This window comes from Mirounga angustirostris, unplaced genomic scaffold (genome assembly GCF_029215605.1).
Source record: "Mirounga angustirostris isolate CCGP_5_RB_7025 unplaced genomic scaffold, mMirAng1.0.hap1 SCAF_16, whole genome shotgun sequence".
Taxonomy (NCBI): domain Eukaryota; kingdom Metazoa; phylum Chordata; class Mammalia; order Carnivora; family Phocidae; genus Mirounga; species Mirounga angustirostris.
In genome coordinates this window covers 13,405,309-13,433,021 of record NW_026991724.1, presented here as the reverse complement: position 1 = coordinate 13,433,021, position 27,713 = coordinate 13,405,309, and the positions used below count along the sequence as shown (strand labels likewise).

The window sequence follows — 27,713 nt, the reverse complement described above, 5'->3', positions numbered from 1 at the left end:
TCTGTGGGCCAAAGTGGGGACTTGTGGGGAGGAGGAAAGGGGTTTTACCAGCACAATTGAAGGAGTGAGGACAAAAACAAGGCTCAAATAAGCAGAACAAAATGTCAGGTTATATATAATGTTAACAGTGTGTGCTTATCTGTATTGTGCCATTAGGGTTGGAATCACAAAAGCATGTTAGAGACAGAAAGAACTAGCTTTGAATCTCTGCTTCTTCATCACTAATACGCGTCAGCCACTGTTAATTCCGTTACTAGTATTCCTGCTACTGTTCCTTCTTTCCTGGAGAGCAGCGATAGAGAATACACGGTGGTCTGCCAAGCATGTATCACTCTAGGAAGTGGGTAGAAATTCTGTAATGATGCTGCTGTTACAGTTTTACTGTCTATTTCTTGGGTTGTGTTTACGGACCTGTAATTTTGCCTGCGGTCCTATTGAAATAAATGAAACGGTAAATAGCTCCAGAACCAGTGAGGGGCTTTTTTTTTTTTTACATTTTTTGTTGTTATGTTAATCACCATACATTACATCATTAGTTTTTGACGTAGTGTTCCGTGATTCATTGTTTGCGTATAACACCCAGTGCTCCATGCAGAACGTGCCCTCTTTAATACCCATCACCAGGCTAACCCATCCTCCCACCCCCTCCCCTCTAGAACCCGCAGTTTGTTTTTCAGAGTCCATCGTCTCTCATGGTTCGTCTACCCCTCCGATTTCCCCCTCTTCATTCTTCCCCTCCTGCTATCTTCTTCTTCTTTTTTTTTTTAACATAAAATGTATTATTTGTTTCAGAGGTACAGGTCTGTGATTCAACAGTCTTGCACAATTCACAGCACTTACCAGAGCACATACCCTCCCCAGTGTCCATCACCCAGCCACCCCATCCCTCCCACCCCACCCCCCACTCCAGCAACCCTCAGTTTGTTTCCTGAGATTAAGAATTCAGTGAGGGGCTTTTGATGTTGCTGTTGTTGTTCTCTTACCAAAGTCCTTGTTTTTTTCTTGAAGCTCTGTATCTGAATACTATCTGTGAAGAGATTGGCATCTGGATTTAGTTTGGGTGTCAAATTCCTACACTGTCATTTTGATAAGAAGCCTTTGTGCAGCTTGAAATATAAAGCTTGCTGGATTTGAGGAGTTGGAGTTCCTTACTTTTTTTTCTGTGCTGGAGAAAATATGTCTTCTGTTGGATACGTATTGTTCTGCCTGTAGGTAGTCTGGCTGAGAAATGAACACACCGAAGTTTCTGAGGAAGTGGAATGTTCTATATTTGTGACAAGCGTGTGGGTTATATGGATGAATTCATTTGTCAAAATTGTACATTTAATATTTATGCTTTCTAATATATCTAAATTCTACCTTAAAAACTATAAAATATAATAATAACAATGGAAGGAGGGACTGGATGGAGATACTGATGAAGCCAGGAGGGCAGAGTGTGAATACTTGAAGCTGGGTGGCATGTGCATGGGGTTTGTTATACTCTTTTGTTTTCTTTGTGTATGTTTTTAACTTTCCCTAATCAAAAGCTAAAAGAGAAAGATTTTATTGCTGCTTGTCTATACAGCAAATAAATAATCAAAATATATGTTAGGTATGTTTGTATTTACTGTATAAATATGAAATGCTAACATTCCTATTGAGGTTATTACTTGGCTATATTTTGTGGCTGCTTTTCTTACTCCTCGCTTTTGTATCCCTCTTACCTTTCCATTTCACTAACACTGCCTGTCTATTGGCAAGCCCCTAATTAAAAAAAAAAATTAGGTTGAAGTTTGCTTTACTGTTTCTTCTAAGTATTTGAAAGTTATCAAAGGCTACCTGCATGTAGGAGGAGACGAGTGAGAACAATCGCTACCTATGAGAAATTTAAGTAGCCAATTTTGGATACAGTAAGATTTTTCTGTTGGATTTGGGCTCCAGGCTATAATATAATTTACAGAATGTTTTTCTAAAATGCAGTGATTTCTCCTCTTGCTGGCTTGTCTAAGACTGATGGTGGGAATTTGGGGAAGCTCCTGCTGCTAGTTCTGGTCCCCCTTTTCGGCCAAGATGCTGTTGCACGTCCACCATCAGCAGGGTCCCTTCTCAGGAGCTTGTGCTGGTCATCTGGGCATCTGCAGTCACTCAGTGCTGGAAAGCCACGCGCAGAGTGACCAGCTCGGATTAGTCATGCCGTCTGTAGTGCTGCTCCAGCTTGTGCCAGAGGAGCCAGGTTTATTTTAGGGGAAATAGAAGTCAGTCTTTTCACCGCGTCACTTTCTCTTCGGTTGGCCAAATTGATAGCCAACATACGTACATATTTTTCTTCCTTATCCCCTGCTGATCTGAGCACACTCCATTCTCATTTACCCTCCTCACATCTGGAGGGCGAGATATGTAAATTGCAGCATGCCACAGCTTAATAAGCAAGTTCCCTTTCAATTGGATTTTCAGCACCCATGTATATTAGCATGTCGACGATGATAATGTAATTTACATTTTTCCCTGTTATCTTTTAATCTGGCTTCCTGGGGTTTTAACTTGTTAAGAATGCCAAGTGCCCAGATAACAGGTGCAGCAAATACACTCTGGCTTTACTTATCTCTTCTTGTCACACAGACTTTTAAAAAAACGATTGGATATCTTATTAATCTAATAATCCTGGTGTATGTCAATGTGGTAGAAATACAATAGTGTTCTCATAACACTGTAAAATTCTGGAGCCTCGCACTTTCCCTGACCTCTTGAATTTGTATCTTTACTATTAAAAGGAGGATGAAAAATATTAGGCTTTTGTAGGAAAGCAAAACTGGGTGCTTCCTTAGACTTAAGAAGGCATCTGTTTACTGTAGAATTGTCATATGGATATGACTGTGGTGGTTTAAAGAGCAATTTTATTGCTCAGTTATGTTTTAAGAAAATCTATAACTTGTTGTCAAAATAGTTTTCCTGGTTTGCTACTATGAAATTTAAAAATTGTAGTCCAACAAGACTAGAAAAACGTTAACGTATTTTATGCTATTTAGATGTACGGTGATAATGAATTATATTGCCAGCATTTTTAATTAAAGTGTAGATTCCATAAAATTTTCCACAATCAACCATTTTTGTTGGCAAAAACTGTGATAGGGATTTTGTCTTCTTCCTGCCTGCAATTAGCCCTCCCTAAGTCTGTCTGGGTCACCCCTGTCACCCCAGTGCCTAGCACAGTGCCTGACAAATAAGAAGCATGTGGTAAATATTTGTTGAGTAATGTAAATAAGTAAAAGTTAACCTCAAGAAAATCTAAGGAGGTTTCTTCAACTCGAGGATGGCCTACAGATGATAAAAGCAAAAGCATATAAAAAGGGCTCAAATATCTTTTTGTGCCATGAATGTATTAGACGTTCACCTTTTCTTATTTCTCTCCATTTTATGTCATATCTTCAGTGAGTCTCTGTCACTACTGTTTAGCATTCCAGACTTGGTAAATATCATTTTATAATAAAGCTAACAAGGATGTTGGGATTTCTCTTTGTGAAGAGCTCTTGATAGTTTAGTACCCAGATAAAGATATTAAAAATGAGTAATATTCTTTCATTTGCTCTGGGCCAGGACCAGTTCTATGAGTCAGGACCCACTGGAGAACAAGCTTTGGCCTTCACGGAGATTATGTTCCTCAGTGAACAACAAGCAAATATATAATTTAATGTCAGCTACTGACATGGTAGAGAATAGAGAGTGATGGGCTCCTGTTTCTTTTCAGTACGGAGATCGGGGAGACTTCTGTGATGAGGTAACATTGAGTGGAGAACCAAATTAAGTTTGACAGCAGGCTGAGGGAAGTGCAGGGAAGTATGTGGTGGAAGTGGAGGTACCTGCTGGAAAATGGTAGGAAAGGAGATTGCAGAGGGCGAGCTCATGAAGGGTCTTAGAAGTCCTGCAAAGTAGGGTAGGAAGCCACCGGAAAGTATAAAAAAATTCTTTGATTATGGAAGCTTGCACCCTAGGTAGAACCAGAGTGAACCGTCATCACCCAGATTTCCAAGTTGGCAGCACATGACCAGTCTTGCTTCATCTATCCTGCTCCTGCTCAGAGGGTTTTGTACTAAGTCCCATACATCGTATTATTTCATCTGTAAATACTTTGTTATTTGTCTCTGAAAGATAAGGACCTCTTAAAGTTAACATAACCACAATACTGTTATACCTAAAAAATTACGGTAACTCCCCAGTATCATCAAATGTCCAGTCGGTATTCACATCTTCCCAGTTGAGAGACATATATATAAAAGATAAATATAAGTATTTTTCAGGGTCCAAACAAAGTGCTAAGTGCATCCCCATCAGGTTCTGTAGAATGGTCCTCTGTCCCCTCCGTTTCCTATAAACTGGTAGTTCGATCTAGAGGCTTGATTAGATTCATATTTGATTTTGGGGGTGGCATGAATTCTTAGGTGGTTGGTACTTCTATTGTATTACATCAAGAGGCACAAAAATGTCTGTCATTCTGTTTTGTTTTTGTAATGATTCAATGAGGATCCTGAGGTGCAGCTCATACAGGAAAGATAGGATACATACTGCATCATTTTCCTTTACCTACCATGGTGGGTTTTGATTAGGAATGACATCTCTGCCTTGCATTTTTTTTTTCTTCTTTCTTTTTTTTTTTTAGATTTTATTTATTCATTTGAGAGAGAGACAGAGCGTAAGCAGAGGGAGAGGCAGAGGGAGAAAGAGAAGCAGACTCCCCACTGAGCTGGGAGCCCTGACACGGGGCTCGATCCCAGGGCCTGGAGATCATGATCTGAGCCACCCACGCACCCCTCTGCCTTGCATTTTGAAATCAGCCTTGTTGCTGCACAGCGGATAGACTGAAGGGAGCGTGAGGTGTAACAGATAGCTGCCCACCCTTAACATCCGTTTTCTCTTTCTTCATTGGTAAGATCATCCCAAATTGGGATTGGATTCACTGCTGCCTGAAAGAAAAGATTGCACTTACCCAGCCTCCTTTGCAGCTAAGTGTGTCTGTGTGTTTGCCAGAGATGTGAGCAGGACTTCTAAGTGTGTACCTGACGAAAGCTGATTCAGCATGCAGGTGCTTTGTTTTGCCCTTCTGCCTTTTCCTTTTGGCCTGTAGCCTGGCTGTAGGAAATAGCTGGCAACCCAAGAATTACTCTGCTGCATGGGGTGACACTGAGGATAGGTGCTGTCTGCTAGAATGGCAGAGCAAGAATTTAGGAATTTGAGTCTCTGGGGACACTGTGGAGCCACCACACCAATCCAGCCTGCCTACTTCTGGACTGGTTTATGGGAGAGAAATAAACTTCTGTCTGTCTAAGTTGCTCTGATTTTGTTCTTTTCCGTGTCATATGTAGCAGAACCGAATCCCAAATAATACAGAGGTAAGAGGCTATTATAATAGTTGGGGTAAAAGATGAGGATGATTTGGACTAGGATAGTGACAGTGATGGTGTGAGAAATAGGGGGATGAAGGATACACGTTTTTATGGTAGAGCTGTCAGGATTTGCTAATGGATTGGATAAAGGGTGTGAGAAAGGAGTCTAGTTTAACTCATAGTATTTTGGCCAGCAAATGACTGAATGGTGGCACCGCTTACTGAGATAGGGAGAAGTGGCGGGAAAGCAGGTTTGTGAGGCTGGGTGGGAGTAAAGCAGGGAATCAGGAGGATTCAGGGAATCTGGTGTTCATACGTTAAGTTGGACCTTCCCTTTAGACATCCAAGTGAAAATACCAAATAGGCAGTTGGACACAATTATCTGTGGCAAAAGGGAGATGTTGGCTAGAGACAAATATTTGAAAATCATGTAAAAAGATGATCCTTTCCACCAAGGGGTTGATGAACTGATGTTAAGAGTGAGTGTGCATAGAGAAGAGGTTGGGGAAAGGAGGAGGTTCCTGCAGAAAATAATACTAAGAAGGGGTGGTCATGAAGTAGGAGGAAAACCAGAAGATTTATAGTGCTCTGGAATCCCAAATGGATACAGTATTTCAAAAGGAGGGAGAGATCAACTTTGGGTGATGTCCAAAGCTATGAAGAGTAGAATAAAATAGGATGTGGAATTAGCCACTGGATTTGTCAAAGCCATTAGTGACCTTGGCAGGAAGAGTTTCTGTGGAATGTTGTGGAAGCCTAATGGGATGGGTTGAGGAGAGAATGGACAGCAAGGAGGTAGTGATATTGAGTGTAAGTAACACCTGTGAGCAGTTTTGCTGTCAAGGGTAATTGAAAAAATGGGGCAGTAGCTAGAGGTGGATGTTGGGCTCAAAGGTAGATTATTTAATATTTAAGAGGAAACTATACTGTTGTGTGAATATTCAGTAAAGAGGGAAAACTGATGCTTCAGGAAAATCCTGGAGTGAGCTGAAAGGATTGAGATCTACTGTACAAGGACAGGGGTTGAAGGCAGAGTAGATGGGTATAGGTATAGGTGGATTAGTAGATCCAGGGGTAACTTGGAAAACAAAAAGTTACAGAGGAAATTAATTACCTTAAGTGTATAATTTCTACATGAATCATGAAGTAACCACATTATCACTGTACACTACAGATAAAAATGGTCAAAATAAATTTGGAAGTCTCGGGTCTCTTTTCATGCCGAAGGTCAGAGGTCATTCTCTTTGAATAGACAGGGAAATGTAGCTGCCCCCAGGAAACTGAGAACCCAGCTGAGTCATATGAAGAATCAGAGCGGTAGAGGATAAGACCCACCATGCCTGACCAGTCTCGTTTTCAAACTGACTAGGACTTCAGAACTGATTCTTCCTTTTCGAGGGATGAATTTCAGATTGAGACGATCATATTTAATAAATACTTCAAGTGGTTAGGGAATCTATAACATTTTCCAGGGACACCAACTATTAAATTCACTGAGTCCTGATCAAACCTAGTTCTAGTTGTACTCTGTGTTAGCCATTCTTCCACCAGGTTTAGGAGTGGAGGAAAGGCAGAGGGAGGATTGTGAGGGTCTAACCACACTGGTTTAACCACGCTTCCCATTGATGATGCCTGGAGAGTCATTGGCTGCAGGAAAGAACACCATCTTCCTTTGCCTGAGACTGTGAAGGACAGAATTATTGCCATGTTTGCTCTCTATCATGGAGCTAATATAAAATCAAGATTCATTCTTTTCACTCCTCAGAAAGTCAAATCTGCCATTTTCATATTCTGCTGCTCTGTTTTTCAAAGTTTGGGGGCTAGGTGTGTTGGAAGGAAAGCTAACGGACAAAAAAGTAGACTGGATGTTTTGTCTGGAGAGCATTATTATAAAGGATAACATTTTAGGATAGATAGTAATTCACGGCTAAGTCTCTCATAGTAGAGGGGAAAGAGCTTGGAGTAAATATTCTGTCTTTGAACGGTGACCTGATTGTTCTTAATCTAAATACAGTGGAAAGGGAGTATATAAACTAAAGTAATTGCTTAGCTTGAAGGCTAACAGAGCCTCCCGAGGCATTACATCTGAATTAATTGTAAACCAGTAGGGCAATATATAATTGTATATTACATAATCTAATATAGTCATATTAAATATAGAACTTCAGAGACTAGAATACATTTTTGTGGAATTTATTTAAAGAATTTCTTCATATTCTTTTATGAGTATGTGAATTGATTATGAAAAAATATGCATTTCAGATCGAACTTTGAATCTTCCTCATATGGAAATTTGAAAAGGTTTGACAACATCTCAGAGTATTTCAATTAGTCTCCTAAACTATTTTAAGCTGCCTTCAATATCTTAAAAAAGAGAGAGAATATGTAAATATAGAATAAAATAAGACAAATTACTTTGGGATCACCTCTCATTCTGGATTCAGCAGCATCTTTTGTTCTTTCTCTCAAAGCCTCTGTTAATATTAAGTTTCCGTATGTGCCAGAAGCTTTCCGGTTCCTAATTCCCAACAAAACCTTTGCTTGCTGGGTTTGATCCACTAAGAAAAAATGAAAACAGTACTTATCTCTTTAGGATTCTGATGAATTCAGACTTGGTGAATTCTGTGGGATTTTCTAGGATCAAGTATACTTAATACAATTTGTACTCCCTCATGTGTGATTAGCGTAATTTTTGAGCCTGGCATTACCATCTAGAAACCAGAATCAGTTGAAGAGCTAAGAGTCCAACAACTCAATTTTAATAAATTTCATGAATACTGTTCATTAGTTTTTATTACTTATTCCTACCGTAAGACCTTTACCTTTGCATTACATACATTCTCCTTGCCAGGAACACTCCAGATTCCTAGGTCTTGCCTGACTGGCTCCTTTTGCTGTTCAGGTTTCCTTCCAAAGGTCATCTCCTCAGGAAGGCCTCCTTGGTTGTACTAACCAAAAGCAGTCCCTTCCAACATTATCACTTTACCATGTTTTATTTCCTTCAAAGCCCTTGTTGCTTTCTGAAATTATCTTGTTGTATTATTATCATCAGGATTATCATTATTGTTATCCTAACAATAAAAGTAAACACAAGTTGAGTTTTTCCCATATACCTTACACAAGTCATTGTACTTAATTTTTTAAATTTTATTTTATTATGTTATGTTAATCACCATACATTACATCATTAGCTTTTGATGTAGTGTTCCATGATTCATTATTTGCGTTTAACACCCCATACTCCGTTCAGTACGTGCCCTCCTTAATACCCACCACCAGGCCAGCCCAACCCCCTACCCCCCTCCCCTCTAGAACCCTCAGTTTGTTTCTCAGAGTCCATAGTCTCCCATGGTTCGTCTCCCCCTCCGATTCCCCCCCCTTTATTTTTCCCTTCCTACTATCTTTTTTTTTTTTTAACGTATAATATATTATTTGTTTCAGAGGTACAGGTCTGTGATTCATCAGTCTTACACAATTCACAGCGCTCACCATAGCACATTCCCTCCCCAATGTCTATCACCCAGTCACCCCATCCCTTCCACCCCGTACCACTCCAGCAACCCTTAGTTTGTTTCCTGAGCTTAAGAATTCCTCATATCAGTGAGAGCATATGATACATGTCTTTCTCTGCTTGACTTATTTCGCTTAGCATAATATCCTCTAGTTCCATCCATGTTGTTGCAAATGGCAAGATTTCGGGTTTTTCTGATGGCTGCATAATGTTCCATTGTGTGTGTATATAATACCACATCTTCTTTATCCATTCATTTGTCTATGGACATCTTGGCCCTTTCCATAGTTTGGCTATTGTGGACATTGCTGCTGTAAACACTGGGGTGCATGTACCCCTTCGGATCACTACATTTGTATCTTTGGGGTAAATACCCAGTAGTGCAATTACTGGGTCATACGGTATAGCTCAATTTTCAACTTTTTGAGGAAGCTCCATACTGTTTTCCAGAGTGGCTGCATCAGCTTGCATTTCCACCAACAGTGTAGGAGGGCTCCCCTTTCTCTGCATCTGTCATTTCCTGCAAGTCACTGTATTTAATACAGCATTTTAATAATGACAGCTAGCGTTTATGGCGTACTCACGACTCACCAAGTGCTAGATGAAGCATTTACCACACTAGGCCAGGTCACTGGCCTCTCTGCGTGGACTGCTACAGGGGCTTCCTGATTTGCCTCACTTTTCCCATTTTAGCTTCTTACAGTTTGCTGCCCACAGAGCAGCTAGTGATCTTCCTAAAATGTAAATCAGCTCCGTCATGATCAGCTTTCAGCATCACCAGGCTTTGGGCCATCTTCAGGTCCTAACTGGCTTACCAGGCCTGGTGGGATCTGGCCCCTATTACCTCCCTGCCCTTTCTCTAACCTCTCCTGACCTCTGACCACTGGCCTCAAATCACACTTAGCTCAGAGTGCCGTCCAGCCACACACAGTTCAGGTCTCATTTTGTTCAGATCTCTGCTGAAATGTTACTGCTCATGGAGGCCTTTCCCAAGTATGCCATGTAAACAAGCAAGCGATCACTCTCCATGCCCTTCTCATGCTTCATTTCTCACCGCTCACCACTGTCCAACATTGCATTACTCATTTTTCTGCCCTCAGCAAATCTTTTTTGAATGTTTACTATGTCCTGGGCTCTCTTCTAGGCACTGGATATATGAAGTCAGTACAATGGGCAAAGTCCCTGTTGATGTTGGAGATACTAGGGGCAGGCATATAGTGGACTCAATAAATAGGTAAAATACAGACTATGTTGGATGCTTCAGGGAAACTAAGGCAGGAGGAAAGGCTGGGGAGTGATGGGGGAGGGGTAAGTTTAAACCAGGGCTGTCAGGAGAGGCTTCAGTGAGCAGCGAGCTTCACCAAGTCCTGAAGGAGGTGGGGGAGTGAGCTCTGTGAGTGACTAGAGGAAAATGTGTTCTGCGCAGAAACAACATCATGTTTGAAGGCTCTGGAGGAGGAGCGGTTCTAGCCTGTTTGAGGAGCAGCAGGGACACCTGCAGTGGAGCGGAGTGAGCAGTGGGGAGAGGAGCTGTGGCCAGAGAGGTGACAGGGGCACCAGGCTGTAGCATTCACAGGCCCTCCCCCTGGGAGACTGAACAGAGGAGCAACCTAAGCTGACTTATATTTTAACTGGACTCCTCGAGCCCTTGTGTGGAACATAGACTTTAAGGGAGCAGGGGTGGAAATAGAGTTGACTTAGCCCAGGAAAGATTGGAGTGGCTCAGGTCAGTGTAGCAGGGCAGAGATGGGGAGAAATGATCGTGCTCTGAATACATTTTGAAGGTCAGTCCTACAGAATAGCCTAAGAAATTGAGAAATAGAGTGATCAAGAATGCCTCATTCCAGGGTTTTAAATCCAGGCCACTGGAACAGTGGTGATGCTGGTACCAAGATGGGGAGGCAGTGGGGGAACAGATGGAGGGTGGCGGGAGGGCCATGAGCAGGACCCCCAATGGCATTGTGGAGCCTTTGTGGGCATGGGAAAAAGGCTCCCCCTCTGGGCTGATGCAGCTGGAGCCAGCAGAGTGGGCTGGATTTCGGCCCCTATTCCTTGTCCATCTCTGCCCAACTGTAGGGCAGTGGCATCGATCGGCTTGTCTCCAGTGAGGTGCTGACTGGGCAACTGGTATGAGTCTGGAGTTTAGGGAGACAGACAGACTCCAGGTGCACAAGGCGCTGTCATGTGAGCATTCCTGTCGAGTTTATCTTTATATATGTGTTACCTTGTATATTAGATGTGTTTTATTTACTTTTTCATTATCTCTGCCATTATGTAAGCTTGAAGTGATCCATGTCTCATTTTCTGCTTCAGTGTATTCGCACACCCAGCTCAGTACCTGGTACCTGCACACTTAATAAATATGATTGAGTAAATAACCTAATCGGGGAGACCATTGCTTTATCCTGGTCCTGTGGGTTCCATGAGATTGAGTGCATAGCCAGGTTTATATGTCAATCTATGTGTCAGACATTCCCATTCCCACTCTATACCTAAAGCCCAAAGAGAGTTGTTCTAAAACCTCCACCTTTTAATACCATTTACTACATGATTGCTGAAAGGAAATTTAAGTTCCAAGAGGACTTTACATTTACCAATGTTGCCTTGCAGCTAAATGCTGGGAAAATTTAAAACAAAACAAAATTTCATAGCAACTTCTGAGCTTCTGGTCTGTTCTTGAGGGGACTATTAATACTTTCTTTTTATATCTAGTTTTGTTTGTTGGTGAGAATTCCATTTTTACTTTTTCTTTGGTATATTGAGGATGAGAGTTCTACTTTTCTATCTCATGAAGTGATACGAAGGGTGACTTAATTCAGCATTTTGTTGCATTTAAACCTAAGACTGGGGAAGATACATGTCTTGGACCTCAGCATTTTTATGTAGAATGGTCAGTGATGGCTTTGCACAAGAGATGAGGTTTAAACTGGGCTATGTATCAGTTTGTTATTTTATATAGTAACAGACTACCCCCAAACCCATTGACTTCAAATAGTTAACATTATTGCTCACAAGACTGGTTCAGCTGGTCTTGACTGGGCCCGCTCATGTGTTGGGCCAGCAATTCTGCTCATCTTGTTTGGGCTCTCTCACATATCTGGGGATGTAGGCTGGCCTGGCATAGTCCTGGCTGGGACATTTGGACTCTCATCCTGCAGTACGCTGGACAGCGTTTATTCATATGGCGGTGGCAGGGTTCCAAGAGCAAGACTGAAAATGCCCAAGGCTTCCTGAGGCCTCAGCTTGAAACTGGCATAGCATAATGTCTACCACATTCCATTGGTCAAAGCATGAGATGGAGAAATAGACTCTACTCATAATGGAGAAGGTGCAAGTCATAATGCTAAGAGAATGGGCTTAGAGAGACCATAAATTGGAGCTAATGATCTCATGGCTTGAAGGATGAATAGGGTTCAGAAGGAGGATGTGAAGGAGCTAGTGTGAACGTCGTCTGATCTAAAGAAAAATGTGCCTTGACTGGCCCCCATCCCACCTCCCTAATATCTGGAAAACACATGAAGCATAAACTTCTCCACTGACTTGTGGGTTTTAACACTTGAACTGTTCTTTTTCTCTCAGAAAAGAGTGTCTCACTGAAAGCACATCTATAATGGTCTTGAAGAGCTTTCACAGAATACATTAGGTTGTTTTGCAAGACACCTGGCCAATGGCCATTTTTCTTGCACAGTTGCCTTGATCATGTTGGCATCTCCACAAATAATGATTGTACCCTTCTCTTGTAGGATTATGCCCATATGTTGACCTGTATAACTGAAAGAGAAAAGTTCATTGTACCCATCAAAGCTAGAGGTGCACGAGCCATCCTAGATTTTCCTGACATGCTGGATTTTTCCACTTGCCCTGTCAAATACAGCACTCAGAAGATTCTGCTGGTACGAAACATTGGCAACAAAGATGCTGTGTTTCACATGAAAACTCATAGGTATGCATTCCTTCAGTTCTTGTTTTTGATTGATTATAGCTAAATCTAGTCAGCACAAGTCATTTGCTAGAATAGCAGGCAGGGTAGAATTCCTTGTTACGGTCTTCAGCTGCAAGGCTGAGAGACCTCACCGATGTAGGGCAGACTTCCTCTTCAGTCCAAGAGGAAACTAAAATTCAAGGTGACCTTAGAGTCACCTTGGGTGACCTTGGGTTTGGGTGTGGGTGGTTTTCTGAAACGTTGATACAAATCTTTTTATTTAGCATTGAGAATTGCCCATGGAAATCTATTAATAAATATGTTTTGACTGAGAATTTTATAACTGGCTGTATCAGTTTTCTATTGCTAATGTAACAAATTCGCATAAACTTACTGGATTAGAGCAACAGAATTTCTTATCTGATATTTCAGTAGACCAGAAACCTCACCGGGCCAAAATTAAAGTGTTGGTGGGGCTGTGTTCTTTTCTGGGGGCTTCAGGGAGAATCCATTTCTTTGCCCTTTCCAGCTTCCAGGGGCCACCCACATTCTTTGGCTCATGTGTCACATTCCTTGGCTGAAAAAATGGGGAAAAGTGTAGTAATCACTTCAGAGGGTTGTTGTAAGGAATGAATGAATGAATAAATGTAACCTGGCTGGCTCGTTGGTAGAGCATGTAACACTCGATCTCAGGGTCCTGAGTGCAAGCCCCACATTGGGTGTAGATTTTACTTTATTATTTTTTTTAATTTTATTTTTATTTATTTATTTGAGAGAGACAGAGAGAGGGAGAGCAGAGGGAGAGTGAGAAAGGGAGAAGCAGGGAGGGACTCGGTCCCAGGACCTCAAGGTCATGACCCGAGCCAAAGGCAGACGCTTAACCGACTGAGCCACCCAGGCACCCCAGATTTTGCTTTAAAAATAAGTAAATAAATAAACTGCTGGTACTATATAAAGTGCTATATAACAAGTGGGGTTTTTTGTTGTTGTTTGTTTCTTCACATGAATTGCCAGTGTGGTAGGCAGAATGATGGCTCCCCAAGTATGTCTGTGTCCTAATCCCCAGAACCTGTGAATATGTAAAATTACGTGGCAAAGGGGTACTCGGGCTGTAGATGTAATTAAGGTTGCTAATCAGCTAACCTTAAAATGGGGAGATTATCCTGGATTATGTGGGTGGGCCCAGTATAATCACAAGGGTCCTTTAAAATAGAAGAGGGAGTTGGGGCGCCTGGGTGACTCAGTCAATTAAGCATCTGCCTTCAGCTCGGGTCATGATCTCAGGGTCCTTGGAGCGAGTCCCGCATCAGGCTCCTGCTCAGTGGGGAGCCTGCTTCTCCCTTTGCCTGCTGCGCTCCCTGCTTGTGCTCTCTCTCTCTGTCAAGTTAATAAAATCTTTGAAAAGAAATAGAAGAGGGAGGCAGAAGAGTTCAGAGTGATGAGATGTGAGTAGAGCTCAACCTGCATTGGCTGTGAAGATGAGAAGACTGAGTCATAGAGAGTTTGTATAAGTTGCTAAAGAGCACAGAGTAGTAAGTGAAGGAGCAGGAATTTATTCTGATTATTTATGGAATAGCTACAGCATGGCAGACACCAAAGATGATCAGACAGTCCTTGCTCTCAAGGAACTCCCTTACTAGACAGGCAAGAATGATTGTCACGGGGCATGTGAATGGCGGTTGATCAGTAGTGCCATAACAAGAATGACCAGCTTGGGAAGACAGGAAGCAAGGTCAAGTTCTTTTCTATGACTTTTTAAGAAGTAGTGTGTGTATTGGTCTGGATTGTGAACTCATTTTGAAAAGGGCATTATCTGTGGAATTCTTTGGAGGTTTAAGGGCACATCTCTCCAGAAAGGATTAGCATTTGCTTCTGCTTGGCTTCTAAAGGTTAGACTCTGTAGACTTCTCTTCTGGTAATTTCTTGGCTTAGAGGTTCCGGGACTGATAATGTATATTCAGACAAACCTGCATGAGACACATGTCCAAAGTTATGAATTCTCTAGAGAAACTTTGTTTCCCTCACTTAAAACCAAGACAGACATTTTCCCTTGTGCTAATGGGAGAATGTTTCTGTAGTCCTTTAAGTTTCCTGGTGTATATGGGGATTTGCTTACCAGTCCCCTGACGTGACAATCCCAAGGTGTTTTCTCCTGCTCCAGCAGGGCTGTGAAAACCCAAGCTTCAGGGTTATTGAGAATCCAGGGCAGGCCTAGCATTAGCTCAATGGCTCACTGCTCTGGCTCTTAGCTTTGTCTTTCCTTTTAAATCCTGTAGATTTGCCTTTTTTTTTTTTTAATGCATGCTCAGCTGCACATTTATGTAAGTTATATTTTAGCCAGACTTTCTAGGTATTTTCAGGTTACCTGTTCTGCCATATTGTAGGTGGTAGGGCTGCCAGTGATATGAGTGGAGGGCACATCCCTTAGGGGGGAATTTGTATTTAGTCTTTACAGGAATGTCCCAGGAGTATCACTATCTCTGAACAGTTTCATGTAGATCTAAGTTTATGTCTGGATTCCTATTTCTCCTGACTGAAAAACTGCTTTTAATATTTCTTGTAGCACAGGTCTATTGGAAATTCTCTCCATTTTGTCCATTTGAAACAAAGCATTTTGCCTTCATTTTTGAAAAATATTTTTTCTACAGCTTAGAATTCTGGGTTGACAGTTCTGTGTACACGTAATTTTTTTCAGGAGAATAAAGATGGCATTTCATTGTCTTTTCTTGTGAGATCTCTGCCAAAACTCTTTGTTCCTCTAGATCTAATTATGGCTTTTTCTTGGGCTGCCTTTAAGATTTGTCTTTATATTTGGTTTTTAGTAATTCGAATAAGCTATGTCTAGGCATGGGTTTTGTTTTTGTCTTGTTTGTTTTTTGTTTTAAGGATTTTGTTTGGCTTTTGTTTAGTTTTGGTTTCCGTCCTGCACAAGGTTCCATGCTTCCTAGATCTTTAGTTATTTTTAGAAAATCTTAGCCATTGTCTCTTCAAACACTTCTCTCACTGTTCCTTCTGCCTATAGGGAAGTTCTGTCTGCCACAAGTAAAGCAGTCTGCACCTTTCCCTCTCCCCTGGGGGCGGGGGGATTGTCCATCTTTAGATTTCAGGCTACTTGTTTGCTCTGCAATGTCTGCTTTCTAATTGGTTCAAGAAAAGTTGTGATTTTATGTTTACCGGGCTTTTTTTTCATTGTTAGGGTGGGCAACCTCTTTCTAGCTTTCTGCATCCCAGGCAGAAGCAAGACCCCTTGAACTCATTTAGCTAAATCAACCAGCAAAGGCAAAGTTCTTTTGAAGATAAGTGTTTTTTGACCGCCTTCGTCGTCTCCTGGTGAGATTCACATAGTTTGATTGAAGGAGGAAGAAGCAGGTTAAGTGGCTCACTGTGCCTTAAGAAAGAACAAATCTTTTTCGATTAAAAAAAGACCTCCCACAACCATAATACACATTAAAAACGTCTTTCCATAATACACATTAAAAACTTCCTGTTATACTTGTATTTTTCCTCTGAAAAAGAAAATCCACTTAAGGTGGAAAAACAAGGGCAGGCAGCATATCTTCCTGGACTGTGGCTGAATCTTAAAAGCTACATAGAAATGGCAATTTATTATATACTACATTCATACAAAAGTGAAGTAAAATCACTTCATAGATTTCATAGTGTGAAGTTGCAGGAAAAGATCTAAAACTTTGCAATCTGTGTAACTATGAATGTGAATCATTTTCTCCTAATTAGAAATACCTCCGGGCGCCTGGTGGCTCAGTTGGTTGAGTGACTTTGGCTCGGGTAGTGATCCTGGAGTCCCGGGATCGAGTCCCACATCGGGCTCCCTGCTCGGCGGGGAGTCTGTTTCTCCCTCTGACCCTCCCCTGTCTCATGCTCTCTCTGTCTCATTCTCTCTCTCAAATAAATAAATAAAATCTTTAAAAAAAAAAAAAAAAGAAATACTTCCAAGGTAAAACGGTGAGCCAACTCAAGGACTAGCCAGGAATCATAAAGACATTAGAAACTCTAGTCCCAACATTCCCATTTTACAGATGAAGGAAATAAGACCTGAGAAGGGAAATGACTTATCCAAGTTCCCTTAGTGAGTTAACAGCAAAACCTGGATTAGAACAAACATGGGCCAGTTCTGGGCTTACTTACCCTCCGATCCACTCCTTGCCTTTCCCAGGCTCCATTCAGTATCTCTGGGCGGTTAGCTTTCCTAGCTGCCTCAGCCGAATTCCAGCTGAGTGACCACTAGGGGACCAGTTAACCTGCTTCCTTCTTCAATCAAACTATGTGCATCTTACCAGGAGATTGCAGAGTAGCAAGGAGCCAGGGCATTTCCCCTCCTCTCTGACTTCAGCAGAGGCCCTGGCAGAGGCTCTATCTCCTCTCTGGTTCTGATTGATTACTGTCGGCCTAGCCTAGCCTGCCATGGTTCCAACTTCTGCCAGGTTCCCAGAATCTGGTAACACTTCCACCTCGTCTTCTCTCCAGCCCAGGGGTGAGAATCGCTAACTGCTTTTACTAATCCCTGAGCGATTTCATCATCTTAAATTGGGCTTCTCATCTCTCTTGTCTTCTGTATAATCAATCTCTCAATTCAATTCCCTGTTTGCAAATATTTTTGCTTTCCTCTTTAGGTATAGTATCTATTCATGATATAGTAGTTTTTTGTTCTTTCCACAAAATGCATGTTTTCTAACAATGCCATCAATTCTTTGAGCGACCCCAAATCCTTCCAGTAAATCCCTTTTCTGTTTAAGTTCACCAAAGTTGGTTTCTTTTGTTTGCAACTGAGAACCCTGCTGGCTACAATGAGAAAGGATGTCATTGAACTTGTGGTCACATTGTATTGAATCAGAATCTTGGGGGAGATGCCCTGGCAAGCGTCCATTCTAAAAAAATGCACAGGTGATTGTGTTGCCCCCACAGGGGTGAGGACCAGTCTTTCAGTTAATATGATTGCCAACATGGTAGAGCAATGGATATTCTGTGAGATTTTGAAGTAAAAAACCCAGGGTCTGCTCTTATTCTGATCACTTTAAGAGTCAATACACAGAAACAATATCTCAGAGAAAATTATTTAAAAAACACATATTGTTTTCATTGAAATAACGATTGAATTAATGGTTAGGTTTTTAAGTGGTTAGGTTCATATAAATTATAAAAAATAAAATGTTCTTTATATGTCTACTGTCCCCATTAGAATTTGAGTTTCTCAAATGCAGGGGTTGTATCTATTTTCATTTCTATTTTCCCAGCATCAAATATAGTGCCTAGAAGAAATAAGTGCTCAATAAATGTTTATAGGATGCCTAACCAACAGTATATCACAAGGCAAAGCTACAACTATAAACATGTACAATAATTTAAAATAAAAAAATTCTCCTAGTACTATAAAATAGGCATAATGTTTTTAGGCTAATAAAAGGAGTTGCAGTGTGCTATAAAATATACAGAGAACATAAACCATTACTCTTCAAGTTTATTGCAAATTTGACCTGAAACTCTAGTAGGTACCAGAATAATTCTGACTATTAAATTAGGATTAATTTTGGAAGGTGAAATAGAAAAGGTTAAGAAGCAATCTCAAAGTCTAAAACCTCATGTCAGGAATCAGTTAATAAGAAAGATTGTCTGAAGAAAACATACTAATATTAAATTCCATATTTAATATAACAGAGCCAGTATTTAACCTTCTGCTAAAATATCGATTCGTAAGGATGGAAGAGTTTTAGTTATCAAGAGCAGTTTATAGTGGATTGAACAAAAACTCAAAATCTTTCTTGTGGCTCATGATTTTTCATGAACCCAAGTTCCCTCCCTAATCAAGCATTTGGTATTAATGAGGATATTATATCAAAACCAAACATTTTGGTAGACAGAGCCAACCTTATACCCTTGAGAAACAATGCCTTTTAACTCTTTGTTAAGAATGTTTTCTGATACTTGATATTTTCTGGCCAGTTGAGCCTGTCTGCCTGTAGTAAAATGAAGTACAAAATCAAATTATAGACAATGTTTAAGTGCCAGAACTTAACACACTCTACCCAATTAACATCTGATTTATTGAAAAAGCTTAGGCAGTTCTAAGTAGCAATGATTGTCCTAGGTGGTTTTTTTGACTACTGAAGAAATTTAGTGTAATATAAACCCAACAGTGAGCACGACAGTAAAGTATCTGTTACATCTGTATAGAATTTGGATTTCTGGAGGTCCTAGAGAAGGGTCTCTTTGTCCATAGAAAATTAGCTTAGGTTCTACCATGCAATACTATCCAATTCATTTCAAAACTCTTCTTTTTGCTACCAAGAAATGTTTGAAAAGAAAATGAAAGCACCATGTAGGAAGAAAAAGAAAAAATATTAGGACCTAGGGAGGCAAAGATAGAAGAAAATATTAGAACATTGTTCCCAAAGTCAGGAAACTGGGCCCAGTTCTCAGTTCTTAAGATTCTTACTGATGCCATCAGGGAGGAAGGAACTTTTAAGACTATGAGACTTAGGGCGCCTGGGTGGCTCAGTTGGTTAAGCAACTGCCTTCGGCTCAGGTCATGATCCTGGAGTCCCGGGATCGAGTCCCACATCGGGCTCCCCACTCAGCGGGGAGTCTGCTTCTCCCCCTGACCCTCCCCTCTCTCATGCTCTCTGTCTCTATCTCATTCTCTCTCTCAAATAAATAAATAAAATCTTTAAAAAAAAAAAAGATTATGAGACTTATTTTGGATCACTTACCTTCATCCCAGGAAGCAGAGATTCTTCAGATACTAAAAGTCTGCTCCTTTTCTGTTCTACCATGATGTTATAAAGATTACTTAATGATTACAGATATTTTTATTTCCCTCTGAAAGTTGGTTGTAATTCAATCCACAACCTCTTCTGAGAGGCTTCTGTGAGTAAAGAACTGTGCATGGAGTGAGAGATACAAAGATGCATCTAATCAGGTGGCTTCCGTGTTCAGGGGTGGTTTGGGTAGGCAGAAAGAACTTGAACTTGTAGGCCGGCTTCCAACCCCACTCCACCGCTATCTAGCTGGGTAACTTTGGGCCAGTCGCTTGCCCTTTTAGGGCATCTGTTTTCTCATATCTAAAGTGCAAATAACAATACCTCCTTTTTTCAGGTTCTTCCCAGGATTAAGAAGATTGGTGTACATAAGGTCTCAGTGTAGTTAGTGCCTGGTGTGGAGCCCATGCTCATGGCAGATTATTTGCTTTCCCTTTCCTGTCGTCTCCTGAGTCTATAGCTATCAACAGGAGCAGGCATGAAAACTAACTATAGCACAAGGTGAACTGAAGTGAGAAGTAAAAACAAAGTTATAGTTATATATAATAAATATATAATAGTTATATATAATCCAGGAAGATTCTAGTTAAGAGGTATCTTTGAGTCTAGGCAGTGATAAGTGACTTTGGAGGAAATATGACCTATGGAAAATGGTAAGTATTCTTGTGTGACCCTAGCAGTTGGGGAATGTCTGTGTAGGGGGCACAGTCTGGTTGGAAGGGAGAGGGAGTGCAGTGCTAGGCGAGGTTATGGTGAAGGGAGCAGAGCCCTCCCACCCTGTCCCTCCCCAGCCTGATTTGGAATGTGACAGATAACATGGGACATTTGGACAGATGTATGTGTTTAATGAAAATGCAAAATCTAAAAAAAAAAAAAAAATGCAAAATCTAGTTGGGAGCAGATTGTGTGGAACCTCAAATGCCTAGGACTTTGAACTTTTTTACGTAGATTATGAGGACCACTGAAGGTGTTGAAGTAGAGATGGATGTGTTATGACCTGTAGATGTTCTTTTTACAGTATCCCTAGAGCAGTGTGAAAGCTTGAGAGGAGAATAATAAAAACTTGAACTCATCTAAACACACAAGATCATCCTCAGGCTCATCATCCATCTAGAGGATGCCAGTGACGGAGATAGCAGAAATAATAATAAACACTAGTTTAGCACTTCCTACGTGCCAGGCTTTATTCTAAGCAATTTACCTGTATCGGCTCCTTTAGTCCTCCCTGGTGTCCTTACCCTCATCTTACAGACCAGGAGATTGAAGGTTCAATGACTTGCCCCAGGGTCATGGCAGAGCTGAGTTTTGAACTTTTTCAGTTGGCTTCAGGCTAGTGCCCACTACTCCATAGAACCTCTACAGCAATGCCTGGGGTTCACTGGAGGATTGGTGCTATAGGTATGGGAAAAGCACAAAGGAATGGGAAAATAAAGAAGTGAAAGTAGAGGGAGATCCAAATAGAGAGCCCCAGAGAAAGTTTCCCGTGGTGGGAAGCATTGCAGTGAAGATCTCAGGGACCACCCCATGCTACCCTTGCCATAGCTCTGTACCCTCACAGAAGGAAGCTTAGGCTTTCGGACATTAAGTTCATTATCTAAGGGAAGATTTCAGGGATGAAACTAAAAAACAGTTGTGATAGAAGTAAATAACCAGAAACAACTTAGCCTGCCAGATACATTGTACAACGCATTACTTTGGAAAAATAGCAATTTAGAGAAGTGAAATGGACCATGAAAATAATTAAAGGGGCTGGGTTTTCTATTTAGAAGGAAGAACTCTAAGTTATTTAAGGTACCTCAGGATCAGATCCAGCTTCTCTCTTGCCACTTCCTTCCAGGGAAATTAAATGAAACGATTTCCTGTTCCCAAATCCACCCTATCACCCCATCATGTCTATGTGCCCAAGTTCTATTTTCAAGGCACAGAACTTGTCCCCAGTTTGCCTTTCTAAATGCTCTCCACTGATTTCCAGCTTGCTGTCACCGGGGAGGCTGACATGTATGACAAAGGCTTCTGGTTGGGTTCAGCCAATGGGAGTCCCCAGCAGGTGATCAGACAGGAGGATGTGAAGTTAGGGCACTCTCCCCCATAGTGTCTTCCCGGTGAGGCCATCTGGGCTGTCTCTCTTGACTAAAGCTCCTTGCTCCTCATATAGCAGCATTCTTGTAGGACTCCCGCAAGTTTCAAAAGCACTCCTTCTTCTCCTTGGCCTTTTGAGCCTAGAGGTCATAATGGCTTTACTGTTTACAACCCTGGGGGATTGTATCATTTGTAGTCCCCCTTACCCCCCTGTTAAGTAGACCCTTTGTTAAACTGCCCTCAAGTTACCGTCATGTGATTGTGTGATCTTTTGGGACTCTGATATAGTTTTCCATTACAAAACCTTCTCTTCATTGAACTGTCACAAAACTTGATTTTTATCCCTCAGAAGGCATTTATCTTTTGCAAATTACAGTATTTGCATACATGTTTTAAGGCCGACCACTGGAATCCCTCCATGAATGTTAAAAGGAGGCTGAATGGCAAGGGCACACACAAGAACGTTACCTTATCATTTTAAGTTTCTCTTACACTTGCAGATCTCGTACTGCTATTTTAACCTTAAAACCAAAGTTCTTTCACATCAGGGGGGAAAGTGTACTTTACTTCTGAATCACCAAATTGTGGTGTTGGTTCTGAGCTTTGCTGCAGCCCAAGAACCCCCATGTCTCCTCACACGAGTCAGGAACATGCTCTGATAGTGTGTCTCACCATGTGCTGCAGGCCTTTCTCTGTGGAGTCACCTGCCGGAACCCTTAACATGGGGGAGTCCATGCAACTGGAGGTGGAGTTTGAGCCACAGACTGTGGGCAGCCACAGCGAAAGACTTACCGTGCATTACAACACAGGTATGCGTGATTCTTTGTTGAAAGTTCTACGTGTTAATAAAGGTCAGATGGAAAATGTGGGGAAGCAAAATGGGAAATGGTTACTTTGGCTGCATTAAAGTAAGCTAAGATCCACAAGGTAAAGAACCAAAGAATGAATGTCTCCCACAGAAATAATGTTGAGCCAGATGTAAATCCCACCAGACTGGTTTCTCCAGAAATACAACCCTCAGGAAGGAAACTACACCCTGAAGTCACACCAGTAGCTTAATGTTATTTATATGTAATGAAACTTGAAGGTAACTGAATACCCCATGGGTTTTCCACTTGATTTATTACTGCATTTGTCTCACGTTGAAAAAAATGTAAACCCCAGTTTGGAATGTTCTCCTGTGTGCTGACCAGTCTATGTAAGATCAAGTTGCCTTAATCCTTAGATTGTGTAACATCTTACTTAAATGTAGTTCTGTGTCTATTGCCTCCAGCATTTTCTTGAAGACCACAGTCTGTATAATCATGAAAACTATACATTGTTTTTGCCAATATTTAATTTATGGTCATGTATGCTGCACGTAGATTATGCAAGTCTCCGAAGTTGGTTGTTAAGTTAATATTTTATTTTGGCAATGGTAATGCCAAAATTAATATTTTAACATTGCCATTTATTATTTCATGATTTATTATTTCATGATTTTTCTCATTTCCTGCTCCATTCTTTTTTACTCATTCATGTTTATTGACACAGATTATCTGCATCAGAAGGGCATTGCAGGCAGAAAACGCAAGTGCACAGCCAGGGGAAGAGAAGCAAACGAGATTAGGTCACAGTTCAGAGTTTTTGGCTTTGTGGATACATATCTGAGCAGGACAGTTCAAGTCCTTGCCTAAGGACCCGTGGTGAAGTGGTCCAAGTTCCACGTTGCCCAGCGTAACAACAGTGCATATCCAGTGGTCCGACCTATGTATCTTATCTTTTAGTTTAGGTCAGAATTCACTGGCTGCTAGCAAGGCAAACCTAACCTGAACTAGCTTAAGCAAAAAGGGGAAAGTTTTGACCCATATAATTCAACTGAGGAAGGTAAAAAGCATAGCTTATAACACATCAAGAATGTGCATTTTTCCAGAGTAGTTGTGCCATTTTACACTCCCACCAATAAAGCCTGAGACTTCCAATTGCTTCACATCCTTGCTGATAAACGCAGTGTTGTCTTTTTTTTAAATTTTATTTTACTATATTATGTTAATCACCATACACTACATTGTTAGTTTTTGATGTAGTGCAGTGTTGTCTTTTTTTTCTGCTACTGATGTGGGAAACAAAGGCAGAAAAAAAATTATTAAATTTCCTTACTACCTACAGCCCATTGACAAGTTCTTGAAACAGGCAGAGTGACCTTCCTCTAGGGACTCAGCTGCCTGGATGTTAATACTTTGCTAAAGGTAAAAGGCAATCCTAACCTAACACCACCACCCCCCCCAACCCAAGTAAGTCTAATTTAACATATAAAAATTCCTTTGAAAACTTCCTTTATCTGTAAAACCTCCAAGATATGTTTTGGCAATCATCCCCCAAGCATATGGCCCACTGATATACATCTGAAGGGTCTCATGACTAAGGTTTTATTAGACAGTAATAAATGAGCTTTTCCCAACAATAGCTAGCCCTCTCAGGATCCTGGAAGCCTTGCTTCCAAAATTCCTTAGAGACTTAACGCTATCCCTAACCCCCTCCCATCTTGAACGTATATAATGGGCCCCTCCTCATGACCCCATTGCTGCTCTTTCTGCCCACGGGTCCTTTAATAAAATCACCTTTTTGCACCAAAGACGTCTCAAGAATTCTTTCTTGGCCAACGGTTTCGAACCCTAACTTCGTCTTTCCTACATCACTACTACATAGTCTTGTCTTGTTCATTTTAGACATACTAGTAGCGTAAAGCTATGTCTTCTAGTGGTTTTAGTTTTCATCTAATGATTAATTATGTTGAGCACCTTTTCCTGTGCTTACTGGCCATTCATATATCTTTCTTAATGAAGTGTCTGTTCAAGTCTTTTGCTCATTTTTTATTGAGTTGTTTTTTTCTTTTATTAATTGGTAAGAGTATTTTATAACTTGGTATTCTGAATACTAATCATTTGTCAGATATATGTATTGTTAATATGTTCTTCCAGTCTGTAACTTGCCTTTTCATTTCCTTCATATTTCTTGATCAGCAGAAATTTTTAATTTTTGTAAATGTTGACATTATCAGTGTTTTTCCTTTAACGCTTTTTGCCTTCTTGCTAGGAAATCATTACCTTCTCAAGGATCACAAACATAGTCTATGTTGACTTTTAAAAGGGTAATAGTTGTAGCTTCTTTGTTTAGATTGATGATTTATCTTTGATTTCATATTTGTATATGTGTGAGGTAGGGACTGTGTTTAATTTTTTTTTTAAAGATTTTATTTATTTATTTGACAGAGAGAGCAAGACTGCGAGAGAGGGAACACAAGCAGGGGGAGTGGGAGAGGGAGAAGCAGGCTTCCTGCTGAGCAGAGAGCCCAATGTGAGGCTTGATCCCAGGATTCTGGGATCATGAACTGAGCTGAAGGCAGATGCTTAATGACTCAGGCGCCCCGGGACTGTGTTTAATTTTTTCCCCTGTATGGATTCTTGGCTGTTCTCCCTTCTTGTTCTGGAATTCCAACCAGTTACTCTGTTATTCTGTTTCTTAGTCTATTATTACTCTTATTTATTCCTTTTTTAAAATAATAGATTAACATTTTTAAAAAAGATTTATTTGTTTGAAAGAGAGAGAGAGCATGAAAGTGGGGGGAGGGGCAAAGGGAGAAAGAGAGAATCTCAAGCAGACTCCATGTTAAGTGTGGAGCCCAATGCAGGCCTTGATCCTAGAACCCTGAGATCATAACCTGAGCTGAAACCAAGAGTCAGACGCTTAACCGACTACACCACCCAGGAGCTCCGATTATTTATTCCTTTTAACCTCTATTTTTTTTTTTTTCCATTTCTTTGTCTTTGTAAAACTTGTCTGAATACTTTTTTCTCCTTTATTCTCCCTCTTCCGTGATGTCTCATCTGCTGAGTTTTAATTTTTCAATTGTATTTTCATTTCTGAAATTTTATTTGGTTCTTGATTCAATCTGTTCTTAAATCTGACTACTCTCTTTTATTTTTCAAGTTTCCCTTTTATTTCTTAAATATGTTAAGTATTGTTATTTTCATTTTTTCTGAGCATTTAAATATATTAAATCTGCTTATTTAGTTAGTTTGCTGTTTATTATTTCTGATGGTTTTCAAGCATGATTTCTGTAGGGGAGGAAGAATATCTTTTTCCTCCACTCTTCTAGGCTTTTGGCTGGGGCCCCTGTACAAAAGACAGATTAAGAAGAGAAAAACATACAAATTTATTTAATGTAAGTTTTCCTTTGATGCATGCAGGCCAAGTCCAGGGACTCAGAAGGGTTCCGCAGGATTGGCCAAGAGGGCCCTTGGCTTCACCAAGGATGGAAATCAAATGTGAGCCCACAGGAAGTGAGAGCAGAGTTTATTGAAGATATGGAGAGATCAGATACAGATGGAGCTTCCGGGATCAGAAAGGAAAAGAGGGAGTCTTGTCTTTGTTGGGGTCTGGTATACATGTCCCCTCAGGCATCCAGGAACTGGTTAGAACAAAGATCAAGGCCCAGGTATTATTCCTTGGAGCCAGGGGGCCTTGGCATCAAGATATCTAGAGCCCTGTTCTGGAATGTGCATATGATGGCTTCCTCAGGTCATTCTGTAGGGGAGGTTCTTCCTTAGATGTTATCTATTCTAGAGAAATCATTAACGCCTTGTCCCTTACAAGGAGGACATTCTGAGGCATGTGTAAAGTGGGGTGGGGGGGGTGCAGATCTTGGCAAGAACAGAAGCAGGAGAAGGAGCAAAAGCAGACTTTTATGGAGTCCTTCCGTTTCCCTGTCTCCCCTAGGCATGGGAGCTTTTGTAAGGAAATGAAGACCTGAAGGAGTGGTTAAATTTGAGTTGTTTTTTGGCTAGGTTTTGATGAAGAGTAGAGAGTTGTGGAAAAACATGTTAGGACCAAAAAGGGTATGAGCTAAGTGTGGTAAAGTTGGGAAAACAGCAAGGCCTATTCCTTCAGATTCCTCTCAGTGTCCCTCTGTCTTTGCAGACAAGGGTGCTTCTTTCATCTAAGTATAGGAAGGCACTTTTCACATGAAGGTTATACAGCCTGCTTTGGCGGAAGGTCAGAAAATCCTTCCTGACCATTCCTCAGGTTCCTTCAGCTTGAAATATTCAATATGACAAGGTGTGCCATATTTTGCGATAGTGTGTCCTGAACCTCATCATATCTTACGCTCTTTCATGTTTTGTAAATTTTGGAGTTAGCATCCCCACTTTGGGCAGGCCCTAGACTTTATCTCCTGTCATATGCATACAGCTCCGTAGTTAAAGCAGGAGTTTAAGGGTTAACAAAAGCCATTAGGACAAAAGACAGCCTTTGCACTACACTATTTCCTGCAATTCTTCACTTTGATGTTCTTATTTTCTGATAGGGTTAGTGATGAATTTTAAAGCAGTTTAAAAAATATTTTACCAGCTATTTTAGTTATTTCAATCTCCAGTTTAATTTGCTGCTTAAAACTGACTCTATGTCTTTTTTCACATCATTCAGCATTATTTATAGAGTAGTTCATCCTTCCCTACTGTTTTATAATCCTCTCTATGTAGCATAGTATAAATATGGTTTATCTCTCCATATATTTAGGTTTTCTGTAGTTTCTCTCAGCAGTAGTTTTCTGGATAGAAGTCTTGAACATTGTGGTTAGATTTATTCCTATATATTCATTATTTTTTATGTTTATTATTTACATATTTATTATGTAATTTTATTACATTTTTTATTGAGGTATAATCTAGATACAATAAGATGCACAGTTGTTCAGTGTACAGTTTGATGAGTTTTGACAAGACCTGTGTGATGACCTCTCCATTAAGGATAGAGAACATCCCTGGCTTCAGAGAGTCCCCTCATGCTCTTTCCAGTCAGTCCCTCCATCCCCATCCTAGACATTCTGAGTCCTATCACCCTAGTGTCGTGTTGCTTATTCTTGAACTTCAAACAAATGTGCTCAGTAGAGTATATACTCTTTTGTGTGTGGTTTCTTTCACTCAACATAATGTTTTTGAGATGTATTCATGTTGTTGTGTGTATCAAATTCCCTTTTTTACTCTTGAGCAGTGTTTCACTTTATGCTTATCCATGGTCCATTCATTCTC

At 40.7% G+C, this 27,713-nt stretch overlaps 1 protein-coding gene across 1 annotated transcript in view; it reads left to right on the top strand.

Annotated features, from left to right (window-relative positions):
* Nucleotides 1–27,713, top strand: part of HYDIN (HYDIN axonemal central pair apparatus protein) — a 358,851-nt gene that overhangs the window by 65,338 nt on the left and 265,800 nt on the right. The window contains exons 6-7 of the mRNA XM_045890776.3: nucleotides 12,615–12,814; nucleotides 22,330–22,454. Coding sequence (XP_045746732.1) covers nucleotides 12,615–12,814; nucleotides 22,330–22,454 — 325 coding nt within the window. The remainder of the gene's footprint in view (nucleotides 1–12,614; nucleotides 12,815–22,329; nucleotides 22,455–27,713) is intronic.